The sequence below is a fragment of the Podarcis vaucheri genome (assembly GCF_965113315.1).
Source record: "Podarcis vaucheri genome assembly, chromosome: 16".
NCBI classification, from domain to species: domain Eukaryota; kingdom Metazoa; phylum Chordata; class Lepidosauria; order Squamata; family Lacertidae; genus Podarcis; species Podarcis vaucheri.
In genome coordinates this window covers 19,466,693-19,479,712 of record NC_138754.1, presented here as the reverse complement: position 1 = coordinate 19,479,712, position 13,020 = coordinate 19,466,693, and the positions used below count along the sequence as shown (strand labels likewise).

Genomic DNA, 13,020 nt, shown 5'->3' with positions numbered 1-13,020 from the left:
AAATAATTCAGAAAACTCTGGGGTGGCCCAGAGTGAAAAGGACAAGACAGGTGCAGGAGGCCTGTTTCTCTCAGCACTCCCACCTGTAAAACAGGTAATAGTGTCAAGGGGTGGTTAGAGTGTTGGCAGGTTGGGTTAAAATCCCCACTCAGCCCTGAAGCTCACTAGTGACCTTGGGCCAGTCACTTACTCTCATATATATATATCAGAAAAGGTTTTTTAGCCCTTGAAAAATGCAGTAGGGGAGGAGGAGGAGAGCATGATGTTAACAAATAAAACCCTGCTGTGGAGAAAGCCCTTTGGTTGGGAAAAGGCTTTAACAGGCTCTTTGAGTTCCTCTCTCTTTCTCTCCTTCCGTAATCAGGCCTTTGATGGCTTTGCCTCACTGGGGATCTCCCGGGTGATGGACCCTGCCGACATGGTTTTCCTGGCTGTGCCCGACCGGCTAATCGTCATGACATACCTATGCCAAATCCGGGCTTTTTTCACTGGGCAAGAGCTGAACGTGGTGCAGTTTGCCGCCAACAGCAACCAGACCACCTACAAGGTGGGCAAATTCGACACGGACTCGTCTGGCTCCATTGATCCCGCCGACTTCTACTCCCAGCACCTCCACGTTGCCGCCTCCCAGACAGGGCCCAGGTCGGGCCCAGAGGACTCTGGGGTGGCAAACGCGTCCAGCACCATGCCAGAGGAAGGCCAGAAGCCAAAGTTGGAGGATGCTGCCCCTGAGCATTCTCAGAGCGAGGAGAAGGCAGATGCTGCAAAGGATTCTGGGAAGGCAGTTGTGGCAGAGAACAAGGTGACGGAAGCCAACAGTGCTGAGCCGCTACAGCCTGTGGAACTAGATCAGGCACCTGAGGTGGTGAACATGGCGGAAGCTGACAAGAAGGGAATTGTCAATGGCGCAGCCGTCAAGCCAGCCGACGAAGCCACACCGGAGCCCCTCAGAACTGTGGACTGTAAAGCTGAGGGTGCAAATTCTGATGAGAAGGCTGTGGCTGAGAGTACCGCAGACACACAGTCTCTTCCCACTAAGGCAGAGGCCTCCCAATCTGATGGGAACACACTTGTTAATGGCACTGCAGCTGATTCAGCCACGGAACGTGGGGCCATTTTTCAGGCCCAAGTGGATTCTAGGACTGAGGCCCCGAAGCCTGGTGCACAAACCATGGCTAATGGCACTGAGGCCAGTCAAAACCCTGAACAGCAGGAAGAGGTCTCTGCCCTGAGTGACGCTGAGACTGCTGCCTCAAAGCCCAATGGGAAGCTGCTGGCCAATGGGGCTACTCTCGCTCAGGGTGCGGAAGCAGAGGCTTCTGGGACAGAAGCCGCAAGGCCCGAGGGGAAGCTGCCCACCAGCAACGGGGAGAAGCTGGTTCCCCCTCCGCGGCTGAAGCGGATTGCGTCGCGGGGCAGCATCGAACGCCCCTTGCAGCGTGCACTGTCCACAGGGAGCCAAGGCCCGGTAGCCCCCCCACGCTCCCACGCTGCCAAGTCCACCTTCGCCCATGTGCGGGATGCAGACCTGGTGAAGAAGCGGCGCTCACGGCTCAAAAGCGAGTCCCTGTCGATGGACGAAGGGGAGCCGGGGAGCCCGGTTGAGGACCCTGCCAGGCGGCTGGCCATGGTGAGTGGAGCTCCCAGGGAGACACTGGACAAGCTTGCTTGGGCGTGTTGCCGGGTTAATGTTGCATGGCCGCTTTTTTATCGTTGCACTTTTATCGTTTTGCTAACCCCTTGCCCTGCTGCACTAAGAGCTTTTATAGCACGGGATGCTTGATCTAGGAGGGTCTAACCTAGGCCTAGCTTTGGACCTGCAACTGCTTCAGATCCAAGCTTTTGGCTTTGAAAAACATGCTGCTGTGGAGAGAGTGCTGCTGGGCACATGCAGAGTTTCATTTCCATCAGCACAGCCAAAGCTGCCCATTTGGCTTCCAGGTACCATTGAGCTCTGGCACTGGTCTCCTGCTTTTGAAATATGGTGGTTGGGTTTGATGGACAGGTTTTGAGAACTGGGCCTTTTCGGCTGCCTTTTGTAACAGCTGCCACCCTCTTGGAACACTGCTTGGATTTTGTGAATCAAACTGGGTGCATTGTTGGTGTGGTGCTGTCCCGTGTCTTGGAAGTTTAGCTGCACAGCCTTTGATTCCTTCTAACCCTGGTATTAGGGACCTTGTGGCCCTCCAAATGTTCTTAGGCAGCAACTTGTGTCATCATTGGCCATTGGCTGTGCTGACTGGGGCCGATGGGAGTTGCAGTTAGACAACATCTGGAAGAGCTGCAGGCCTCCCTGTCTCTGCCCTAACCTGATTTTCTGTTCTGTTTCTCATTGGCAAATGGGTTGTTCTGTGTGGTTTTTGCTCTGTCCGCAGATGAACTAATAACAGTGTTTGCATTGAAAGCTTAAAATTTTGTGTGCCTCTCACTTTTGAGTTGTCTTGGTGAACTACTAATCATTTTATTAATTAATAAAATAAAAACTTATTTCTCCGTTCTTGGGGTATGCGTGTTTGTGCATGATATCCAGCCATTTTAGATGGCAAAGTGAATTCTGGTCCCACAACTATCAATCTGCTAGGCTTTCAAGTGCCATGAGACTCTCCTTTGTTCTTACTGCTTTAAGCAGTTATGGCTTCCCCACAAAGAATTCTGGGAGCTGTAGTTTGTTAAGGGTAATGAGAGTTGGTAAGACAGATACACACACACACATTCCGCTCCCAGAGCTACAGTTCCTAGAATAGTTTCACAAACAATTGCTCTTCACAGGGAACTCGGGGAACTGTAGCTGTGTGAGGGGAATTGGAGTTTTCCTAATGACTCTCAGCACCCTTAACAAACTACAGCTCCCAGAATTCTTTGTGTGGAAGCCATGTCTGTTTAAAGTGGCAGTGCATTACTTTAAATTTATGGTGCGAGTGTGGCCAGAATCTGTTTTAGGTATGTCTTGTGCAGGGCTGGGACTGGGATTGGTTCATGATGCAGCTGCCAAGGCCTACACCCCTGCAGAGGGAAGACTGTCGATTCTCAGAGCCTTTTGGCCCAAAAGGAAGTGGGGTGGGGGGAGCCATATAGAGGCCATCTTGATGGAAACCTGGAGCCAGCACTGATCTTCTGCTTCCCAAGTACGTGCCTTTTATGTGCGCTGCTTCTATGCTTGGTTTGCTAATTTTAGTGCAGGCAGCTAGGCTGCATGCACCTGCTGTAGAATAGTCTGCTAGTAATGGGCTGTAGGTCATGTTTTCATCTCCAGTTCAAAAGATCAGGAAGGAGGAAATGGGAAATATACTCACCTCTGGCAGACACCCAGGAGAGCAGCTTCCGGTCAGAGCAGACAATATCAGGCTGGTTTCTGATCAGAGCTTGCTCGCTTGCCAGCCATCTCCATGTTTCCATGTTCTTTTACGAATGTGCCATTGCATGGTGAAAGGGTGAAGACCATAGAACTGTCTAGGGGAAAATGCTGGCCGAAAACCTGCAATTTCTCACTTCCAGACATTGCATTAAAACAACTCCTGTCAGTCCCATGGCTGATGGCCAAGGCTTATGGAAGTTGCAGTTCAGCAACGTCTGGAGGGCCAAAGGTTCCCCACCCTCTTAAGGCAATAATAATCTGTTGTTTGTTTAAATCAGGGATTGGCAAACTCAGCCCTCCAGATGTTTAGGGACTACAATTCCCATCATCCCTGGCCACTGGTCCTGCTAGCTAGGGATCATGGGAGTTGTAGTCCCAAAAACATCTGAAGGGCCGAGGTTGCCTATGCCTGGTTTAAATGTATAAATTAAACATTTGCTCTGGTGCTCTGTAGCAACTTGGGAGCTTCCAGATATCTTGGACTCAACACCTGCAAGGAGGGCTGGGGCAGATGGGAGTTGTAGTCCAAATCTTCTGGTGCACACCTGGTTTGGGAGGTTGGGGTGCCAACTCATGGTGCCTTCTAGTTGAAACTCCAGGTCTCATCAGCCTAGGCAACGTGGCACATGGCCGCAGGTGATGGGAGCTAGGCTTCCACAACATTGGGGGGGGGAGGATGTAGCCTCTCCACATCTGTCTCCCGACTCTGTTCAACATTTTTCAAAGATGAAAGTTACATGACTCTGTTTGCTTTGCTGAGACCCAATTTTTTTTCTCTCTCTCTCTCCCTCCCTCTCCCTCCCTCCCTCTCCCAGGAGGATGTTAGTGATGGGGGCTCAAGACCCCGACCAAAAGTTCAGCGGCACCCAGGTGAGTTTGGATCCTTGCAGAGTTGGTAGGCTGGAACTAAAGAGGTGGACAGCTTGCTTTTTCCTCCATCTCCCAAATGTCTCTGAAGGGTCCCCTGCATAAGCAGGTGCTCTGGTCTGAATACCCCTTCTATCTACCCCAGCCCCACAAAAAAACTTGTAATTAGCTCAGACTGGTTATCTTTGCCTCTCTTCTTCACAGCCCCTCCAACTGCTACCTCCCAGGAACTGCCCCAGGACACCAGCCTGAAGATCAGCACCAATGAAGAAGAGATTCTGGTAAGATAATAGGAACAATTGGGCCTCATGAGCTTAGAATCGCTTTTGGAGCAAGATCTGATTTAAAACGAAACTGCCTCATTTGAAAGCAGCCTTTCTCTGATTAGCAGCTGCTTCAGTTGGTAAAAAAGGTGCACCAGAAAAAGGAAGCTAGTCCTCTAACACCACAGCTTTTATAAAATACACATTCCCCCCCCCAAAAAAACAGGAGACTTTAATCCTAAAATCTGATCCATCTCTGTCCTCATAGGTGTCCCTTTTTGCCTGGCTGGGGGCTCTTTAACAACGGCATGAAAAGCTTGAATAAATGGAGACTGTTTGAAGCTATTATTAACCATTTAGCTAAACATAACTAAATGGAGCCTCCATGTCCTAAGGCAATCTACCTCTGATTTTCCAGATTATGGGGACAAACCGTAGTAAAAATTCAGCTCCTTGTGTCCATGAGCTTCTCAGAAACATTGGGCTGACTACTGCTGATGATAAGTGTCCTGATCTAGATAAAACTTTGGTTTAACTCACCAGAGCGGTCCTCCAGTAATAGGAGATGGGCAACATATATTAGACTAGTTTCTTCTTAGCTGCAGTTGTGTTGGACAGCTTATTCCGAATCCTAAGAAACTTGGCTTTAACACTTGACAAGTTTCTAGCTCTTAAGGAAGGTGTCCAAGAGCACAAGTCCCCGCAGGAAATTGCATGGCCTTAGGCCCTTAGGGGAACCACATGACTGCTGTGCTGCACAGGAGGCCGTTTCAGTTCCTACCCAGACCAGCCATGTTCGTAGCGAGTGAGTCATCCAAGTTCCTTTATTGGAAACAGAAACCTCAAAATACCCCATATCTGCCCAAAGATGCTGATGTGTTGGGGACGTTGCCACCATCTTATGAGGAGGGTTTTTTCCCAGGGGGAGTGGAGACCTTGCTGGGTGGGTGGGTGGCAGCAGAGTTTGGCATCATGGCACATACAGGCAGCCCCAGGTGGCATATGGCTCTTAGCCAACTTCCATGCCTCCTAGGGGCCTCTTCCCTGCTAATTGGTGCTGGAAGCAGACCAATTGCCTGCCTCCCCCAACCCTCACCAGTTATGGGTGACTATTGTCTACAATGGTTGCATTCTCCCTCCAGTGTCGGAGGCAGTTGCTGGGAATCTCAGGTGGAGAGGAGAGAGCTTTTGCACTCACGTCCTGCTTGCAGACTTCCCATAAGCATCTGGAGAATGCTGTGAGATCAAGTTGCTGGACTAGGGCCACATTCTCACCATATACTTAAAGTGCTGTGATACCACGTTAAACAGGAATGGCTTCCCCTAGAGAATCCTGGGAGCTGTAGTTTGTTAAGGGTGCTGAGAGATGTCAGGAGACCCCTATTCCTCTCCCAGAGCTACAGTTGCCAGGATGGTTTAACACTCAATGTCTCTTCATGGGGCCTCCCATCCGATGTCAAAGAGATAAATAGTTATGTGACTTTCCTTTGACACCTGAAGGCAGCCCTGTATCAAGACACTTTTAACGTGAGATGTTCTGTTCTGTGATTGTAGTTGTTGCTGCTGCTGTGGTTTTGTATACCCTGTTGGAAGCTGCCCCAAAGTGGCTGGGGCAACCAAATCACATGGGTGGGATACAAAAATTACATTTGCTCTGTGAGGGTTCTCCTAACAACTCTCAGGCAACTGAACAAACTACAGTTACCATAATTTTTAGGGGGAAGGTATGACTGTTTTAAAGTGGAATCATAGGGCTTTAAATGTAGGGTATACATGTGGTCTAGATGAGCCTGTTACTTAATCTTGCAAACTTGCTCTTGCATTCTTCTGGTTGCCTCTGGTGTGGGGGGAAATCAATTGCTGATTTCAGGAGCCAGGCTTGTGTGAAATGGCCCTTTAGTTTCAAGATAGCAATTGTTGTTGGTTGGTTGTTCATTACCTGCCACTCATAGCTGTTCTAGAAAGCATATGAGTAACCCAGGAGAGATTTGGGTAGCTAATTCTACTAACCGTGGGACGGGGCTTGTTTTCTAGGCAGTTCGTGGTCTCTCCTCTCTTTCTGCGTGTTACCAGAGAAGCGCCTCGTAACCTAGAGGCAAATCTCATGCTTTGCATGCAGAAGGTCACAGATTTAATCCTTGACATTTGAAGGATCTCAGGTTGCAGAGCTGGGAGAGACGCTACCAGTCAAAAGTAACTAATATTGGGCTTGATTGATCAAGGGCTTGCTTTCCTACAAGGCTGCTTCATCTGTTACTCATAATGTGCTTTACTGCTCCTTCTTATGAAAATGTCCCAAACCTGCAAAGCCTCTCCTCAAAGAACATAGGAAGAGTCTCCTGGACCAGGCTGGTGCTCCAACTAGTCCAGCATCCTGTTTTCACAGTGGCCAGCCAGTTGCAGGAGCCGAGCATGAGAGCCCTCTCCCCTGCTGTGGTTTCCAGCAACTGGCATAGCTGCCTTGAACAGTGGAGACCGAGAACAGCCACCTTGGCTATAATAGCCATTGATAGCCTTCTCCCCCATGAATTTGTCCACTCCTCTCTTGTTTTTTAAATTAGTTCTTATTTAAAAAAAAATACTTGTGTTACAAAACAAACAAGGACAAGTACATATAGCATCTTCTTTTTCGATTCATAGAGTCTTAATGCCATCTGAATTGGTGGCCATCACTGCCTAAATAGTTCTGCACCGACAAAAAAAGTAGATTTTTCAATGAGAATAAGTTGCACCTTCTTCATTTTTCTACAGCTCCTTTAAATTGGCAAAGCACTGAACAGCCTTTGTGTGGGGGTTTTTTTCTGCACACAACCACCCTGTGAGGCTGGCCACTGTTGTTCCAATTTTAGATTGGGCACCTGAGGCTGAACCAGAATGCAAACTTGCCCAAAGCCACCCGGTGGTAGAGGTGGGACTTTAACAACCAGGTCTCCCAGATCTGAAAGTCACACTCTCACCACTAGGAAGCAGACTGGGATAATCTGCAGGTAACAAAGCGAGTTTGAATGTCCTTTCATATAATGGGTCCTGTTTTCATCTCTAGCAAGGCGTTTTTGCTTTCGGAAATATCATTTCTGTAGGCAACAGTCTAGCTCTTCCCTGCCCCATTCCATGCCCCAGGGTGGCATTCACATCTCCCATCCCAGGACAGACACCACCTCTAATGACTGCTGTGGTTTCACCCTAGAGATTCCAAGACACCAGCCAGTACGTGGTTGCTGAACTCCGGGCTTTGGAGAATGAACAGCGGCAAATTGATGGGCGAGCAGCTGTGGTGGAGAAGGACCTGCGGGGCCTTATGGAATCAGGTAGGAAAACTGGGGATGGGAGCCACAGCTCGGTGGGTAGAGCCTTGCATGCAGAAGTTCACAGGTTCTGTTCTTGGCATTGCCAGGTAGGGCTGGGAAAGACCCCCGCCTGAAACTCTGGAGAGGGGGCAACCTCATGGGCGAGAGTGGGCAAGTCTGCAGAGACCTTCCCTGCATTTTGCTGCCTCTGTGCTGAATGCACAATTCTTGCCCGTGCAAAGTACATTCCTGTGATGGGGAGGAAAGTGGGAGGGGGAGAGTAAAGCCTCCCCTTCCTGGGCGCACCTTTCCTGCGTATCTAAATGCCCCTGCTCACCCCAGGCCCCACCCACAGATGTCCAGTGACATGCAACACCCCTACAAGCCTATCAAGCACTCATCCAACCTCACATGTGGCCAGTGCCAGATTTATGTATAAGCTAAACAAGCTAGAGCTTAGGGTCCCACTCCCTTGGGGGCCCCAAAATAAAATTAAAGGCGGGGGGACTGGATGTACATTTCCAAAATATAAGATAAAAAACAAATAAAATAAAACTACACACAGCAACAGTGGCAAATGGCTTTAGTTACCTATTAGGTCCAAAAATTACCATATAGCATATATTCAACAAAGGACAAAAAACAAAGGACAGCTGGACATATAAAGGGCCCCATTACCTTCAGTAGCTTAGGGCCTCATCAAACCTAAATCCAGCCCTGTATGTGGCCCTTGAGCAGGGACTCATTTCAGCATTGATTGGTGCTGACAGCAAGTCCCTCTAGCACAGCTACAAAAGTGGGCTTGCTATCAGTGCTGATCGGTACTGAAAATAAAGCCCTTTGAAAGTGAAACACTTGCAAGTCCCGCTTAGCATTGAACAGTTGGCAGCACGCTGGTTTTTCCTTTGCAGCCCTGTGTTTTTACACCCTACACATCTGATGTCACATATGGCTTTGAGGGTGGGGCAAGTTGCTCACAACTGTAAAATTCTCGGGAGTGACAAATGTCCACATGGGGAAGACAGATCATCAGAGATCCTCACCCTACCTCTCTTCCCCTGATCTACTTCAGGTGCTGACAAACTGAGGGAGGAGGAGCTGATCCAGGAATGGTTCACACTGGTGAATAAAAAGAATGCCCTGATCCGACGGCAAGACCAGCTGCAATTGCTGTGAGTGCAGGAGGGGTGGGGGGTGGGAAGAGAAAATGGCAGCACTGAAGGGGGCGGGACTTCCTTACTCACTGCTTGATGGAGCATGATGGCTCGCTCATGTGATCCAAGGCCACATCCACACCATATGTTTAAAGAACTTTAAACAGCCATGGCTTCCCCCAAAGAATCTTGGGAGTTGTAGTTTATTAAGGGTGCCAGGTGTCTTTGGTGCACCTCTGTTCCCCTCACAGAGCTACCATATTGGTTTTACAGCCAGTGTCTCTTTCCCAGGAACTCTGGGAATTGTAATTCTTAGCAGCTGCTGCTAAGAGGAGTTACTGGTACTTTTTGGGTGTCTGAACGCAGCCTCTTCCTTTCTTCTCCAGGATGGAAGAGCAAGACTTGGAGCGACGATTTGAACTCCTGAGCCGTGAGCTGAGAGCCATGATGGCTATTGAAGGTGAAGACTTGAAAACCAGGATGGAGGACAGGGAAAGGGGACCTGGAGGGGAAGGGGGCCTGGGAGGCTGTGTCAGTGCTTCTCTAGCATGCCCAGTTTGCTGGGCTGTTGTGCCCCCTGGAGCATTTCCTGATTAGGGATGTTGATGAAGCATGGAGTATGGAGAGATCCAGGAAGTTTGGCGGCAGGGCAGGGTGGCAAAATGAAAGTTCTGTTTCAGTGTTCCTTTTTTCTTTCTTTTTTAAAAAAGTTTATTCTGCCATTTATTCTGCGCTTGGTTTTTATTCCAATGTTTTGGTTTTCTCTACTGCTGTTTTCAAAATTGTTCTCTTCAGTCTTCAGATGTTTTAATTGTCCTACAGTGTGTGTGTTGCACGCCCAGGTTTATTTGCGGTTTTTAATATATGCATCTGTATGTGGCTTTGTATATATGTGGATTGGAAGGTGGATCAGCCTTTCTTGCTATGCCTCTCCCCACTCTAGACTGGCTCAAAACAGAAGCTCAACAGCAGCGGGAGCAGCTCCTTCTGGAAGAGCTGGTGTCACTGGTGAACCAGAGGGATGAGCTGGTGAGAGACTTGGACATCAAAGAGAGGATGTGAGTGGCTCATCTCTTCTTTGGAGTGTGAGGGAAGATGGATGCTGGCAGTTAAAGCACAAGGGGGAAGCTACCTTCCTTCCCACCAGGGACTACAGATGTGTGAGAATGGAAGTTAGGGGTTCTCTGGTATAAGGACTTCTCTGGTGCCTGTTAATCCTCCTATTTGCAGCCAAAAAGCCTCATTTCCCAAGCTTTCCTAGACTCTGGGCTCCTGACACAAGGACCAGGTCTTTCTGAGCACTCAAGCAACAGCAAAAGCACCAGTGCCTCTGCACATGTGCAGAGTACCTTTCCCCTTTGTAGCCACATTTCCTGATCCAGGAATGGATGAGCGTTGGAATTTTTCCTTTTTAGATATTAACCCTTTGGTCAGGATTTGGGGAAAGGGTTGTGGGGGGGGTGTTCGATGACAGTGATGACACATGGGGAGGAGACCTTTATAAATGGGAATACTGTGCAAACACATGCAGACACACACACACATACACACAAAAATCCCCATTTCATTTGGCTTCTTGTCCTTGAGGCTCAATATGTAACACTAAATTTTCTGTATTGTCCTTGCCATGTAGCTGCAGAGAGAAACTTGTATTGACAAGAAGAGTTAATATACAGTATTCTTAAAATATTGAGCATATTTTACAGTATAGAAATGAGAATAGTAAGATAATAGGGGTGATGAGGTACCTGGATATCATGCCAGCTTTTAGAGAGACTCGTTTCATTGAAGTAGGTTGGCTATTGTGTCAGCCTGTGCCCTGCCCTACCCTGCCCCACCCCACCAGTAAACACTGATGTTCCCGTCAAATGTAAACACTGGAGACCAGAGTTTGTTTCTGAATGGAACATCTAAAATAATTTGTTTTAAAAAATCAGGGTGGAGGATGAGAGGGTTTTACAAACTAGTAAGGACTGGAACCTTGATTTTTCCATTGATTTCATGGAAGCAATTCTCTTTTTGGTTTTGTTTTTCTTCAAAGCAGATTGGAGGGGATAAATGTTGTTAGCGAGTGAAGGACAAACGTAATTCCACCCCTCTTGAAACTTCAAGTTCTTGCTCCCTTTCTAAAAACAAAGCACTTGCCTCCCTAGGGCAGGGGTTTGCAACCCGTGGCTCCGGAGCCGCATGTGGCTCTTTTACACCTTTGCTGCGGCTCTGGGGCGGATACTAGCGAGGGGAGGAGGTGCATTGTGCGCCCCAACACTCCCCACTGTGGCGGGCGCTGTACTGGCTGTGACGTCGCATGGGGGCGGTGCATGCGTTAGTCACACACCGTCCCGACGTCACCTTCCCGCCCGCCCACGGCATTGTAAGGGGCATGTACGCTGGTCACTGCATTGAAAGGGGGCATGTACGCTGGTCACTGTTTTGAAGGGGAGTGAAGAACACACACACACACACAAAAAGGTAACTTGTTAATTTAACGTTTATTTCTATGAGGAGGAGTAATTCTGAGGGGTCAAACAAAGAAATAATAAAAAAGTGACAAAAAAGTTATTTTTATAATGACGAGTTTTGCAGCTCCCAGTTTTTTTTCCCTTCGGAAACGGGTCCAAGTGGCTCTTTTTGTCTTAAAGGTTGCAGACCCCTGCCCTAGGGAAACATGTCTTTTAAGGTGATGGTTGCCAGTTGAGGAAGGATGGCAGTTTGCTGATAAATGGAAGTGGTGCAACGATTAAAAAGTGTGATCCTCTCTGCATCACATTTGCTCAGAAATGGCGTTCGCTGTGTTCAGTGAATGCTGGAAACCAGAAGTGGGGAGAGTTGCTGTTGCACTGAGGTCCTGCCTGTCAGTTTCCCATTTGGGGCATCTGATTGGCCACTGTGAGAACAGGATGCTAGACTAGATGGGCCATTGACCAGCAGGGCTCTTGAAAGGTACTTATGGAGCATGGGGGGGCTCAACCAGTTGTTGTCGGTGACGTGGCTCTACTTTCTACCCACTAATGCTGCTTTTCCATTGTTGTTCTTCCCCATTTCTGCCTGCCTCCCTCCAACACCACTTTAGAGCTCTGGAAGAGGACGCCCGGTTGGAACGGGGACTGCAGCAGAGACGCCACAAGCTCAGCCGCAAGGAGAAGTGCCGTGTCAGCTGAGATGGGCTGGTGCAATTTGCCTCTTCTCCCCGCACTCCCCCATACATGGGATGGCAGGAGGCACAGCACACGAGAGCACTTCTGCCACTCCAAAGGCAACCCCAGTCCTAAATCCCCACTAGCCATTGGGAGGGCCTCGCCTGCCATGCCACAGCCTTGCTGGAGCACGTCATTGCCCACAGTCCTCTGGGGGGGGGGGCGCAGCTGCTTGACTGCTCATGCCAAAGAGGGGTGCGTGTGTTTGTTTGTTTGTTTTCCCCTACTGGGGCAAGGGAGATCGTCCAAACTCTCCTTTCTTTCTTTCTCTTACCCTATGTCCATGCCCACCCCAGAGAAGATGCCACTTTTAAAGGGCAGTGCCCGTGTACCCTGGTTTACCTGGAGAGGGAAGAAATCAGCTTTTCAAAAGCACACTCTCCAAATTTTAGGAACGATATTTATTTTTGTGTGTGTGTGTGTGATTTTTGTGTGTGTGCACATGCATGTGAGCTGCTCTTTAGGGTTTGAAAACGGGTGCCTCCTCCCCACCTCGGCCGTTTTTACAAAGTTTATTTGGCTCTATTATTATTATTTTTTAATGATCAATGTTTGTTGTTGGTCGATGGTACAAAAGCCACAAAGTGCCTTGAATACTCCTACAGCCATATGTGACAGTGGCCAACTTCCCTCTGCCCCCCCCCCAGTTTTGCACCTCCCTCTCAGCCCAGTCCCTCCCTGGTTATTTGCACTAAATTTGTACCAGAGTTTGAAATAAATACATCAAAAGACACAAGGTGCGTGAGGAAGGTAGTTTGTGATGTGTTCGCGATACATACTGGAAATCGTCTGCTGCTTCGTGGCCATTGGCTGAGCTGCCCTTCTGTCACGGAAAGTCTTTGAACACTTTCTGTGAGGTATAGCTATAGAACATTGGTGAACAGTCCCCCTTCCGTGTGG

The 13,020-nt window shown here is 48.8% G+C and overlaps 1 protein-coding gene across 5 annotated transcripts in view; it reads left to right on the top strand.

Moving 5' to 3' along the window:
- EHBP1L1 (EH domain binding protein 1 like 1) overlaps positions 1 to 12,856 on the top strand; it is a 43,431-nt gene extending 30,575 nt beyond the window's left edge. For all 5 annotated transcript variants that reach the window (XM_082203615.1, XM_082203614.1, XM_082203618.1 and 2 more), the window contains 8 exons: positions 365 to 1,630; positions 4,171 to 4,225; positions 4,427 to 4,503; positions 7,673 to 7,793; positions 8,845 to 8,944; positions 9,313 to 9,386; positions 9,870 to 9,984; positions 11,997 to 12,856. In XM_082203615.1, coding sequence (XP_082059741.1) covers positions 365 to 1,630; positions 4,171 to 4,225; positions 4,427 to 4,503; positions 7,673 to 7,793; positions 8,845 to 8,944; positions 9,313 to 9,386; positions 9,870 to 9,984; positions 11,997 to 12,084 — 1,896 coding nt within the window. In that variant the 3' untranslated portion in view covers positions 12,085 to 12,856. The remainder of the gene's footprint in view (positions 1 to 364; positions 1,631 to 4,170; positions 4,226 to 4,426; positions 4,504 to 7,672; positions 7,794 to 8,844; positions 8,945 to 9,312; positions 9,387 to 9,869; positions 9,985 to 11,996) is intronic.
- The last annotated feature ends 164 nt before the right edge of the window (positions 12,857 to 13,020 follow it).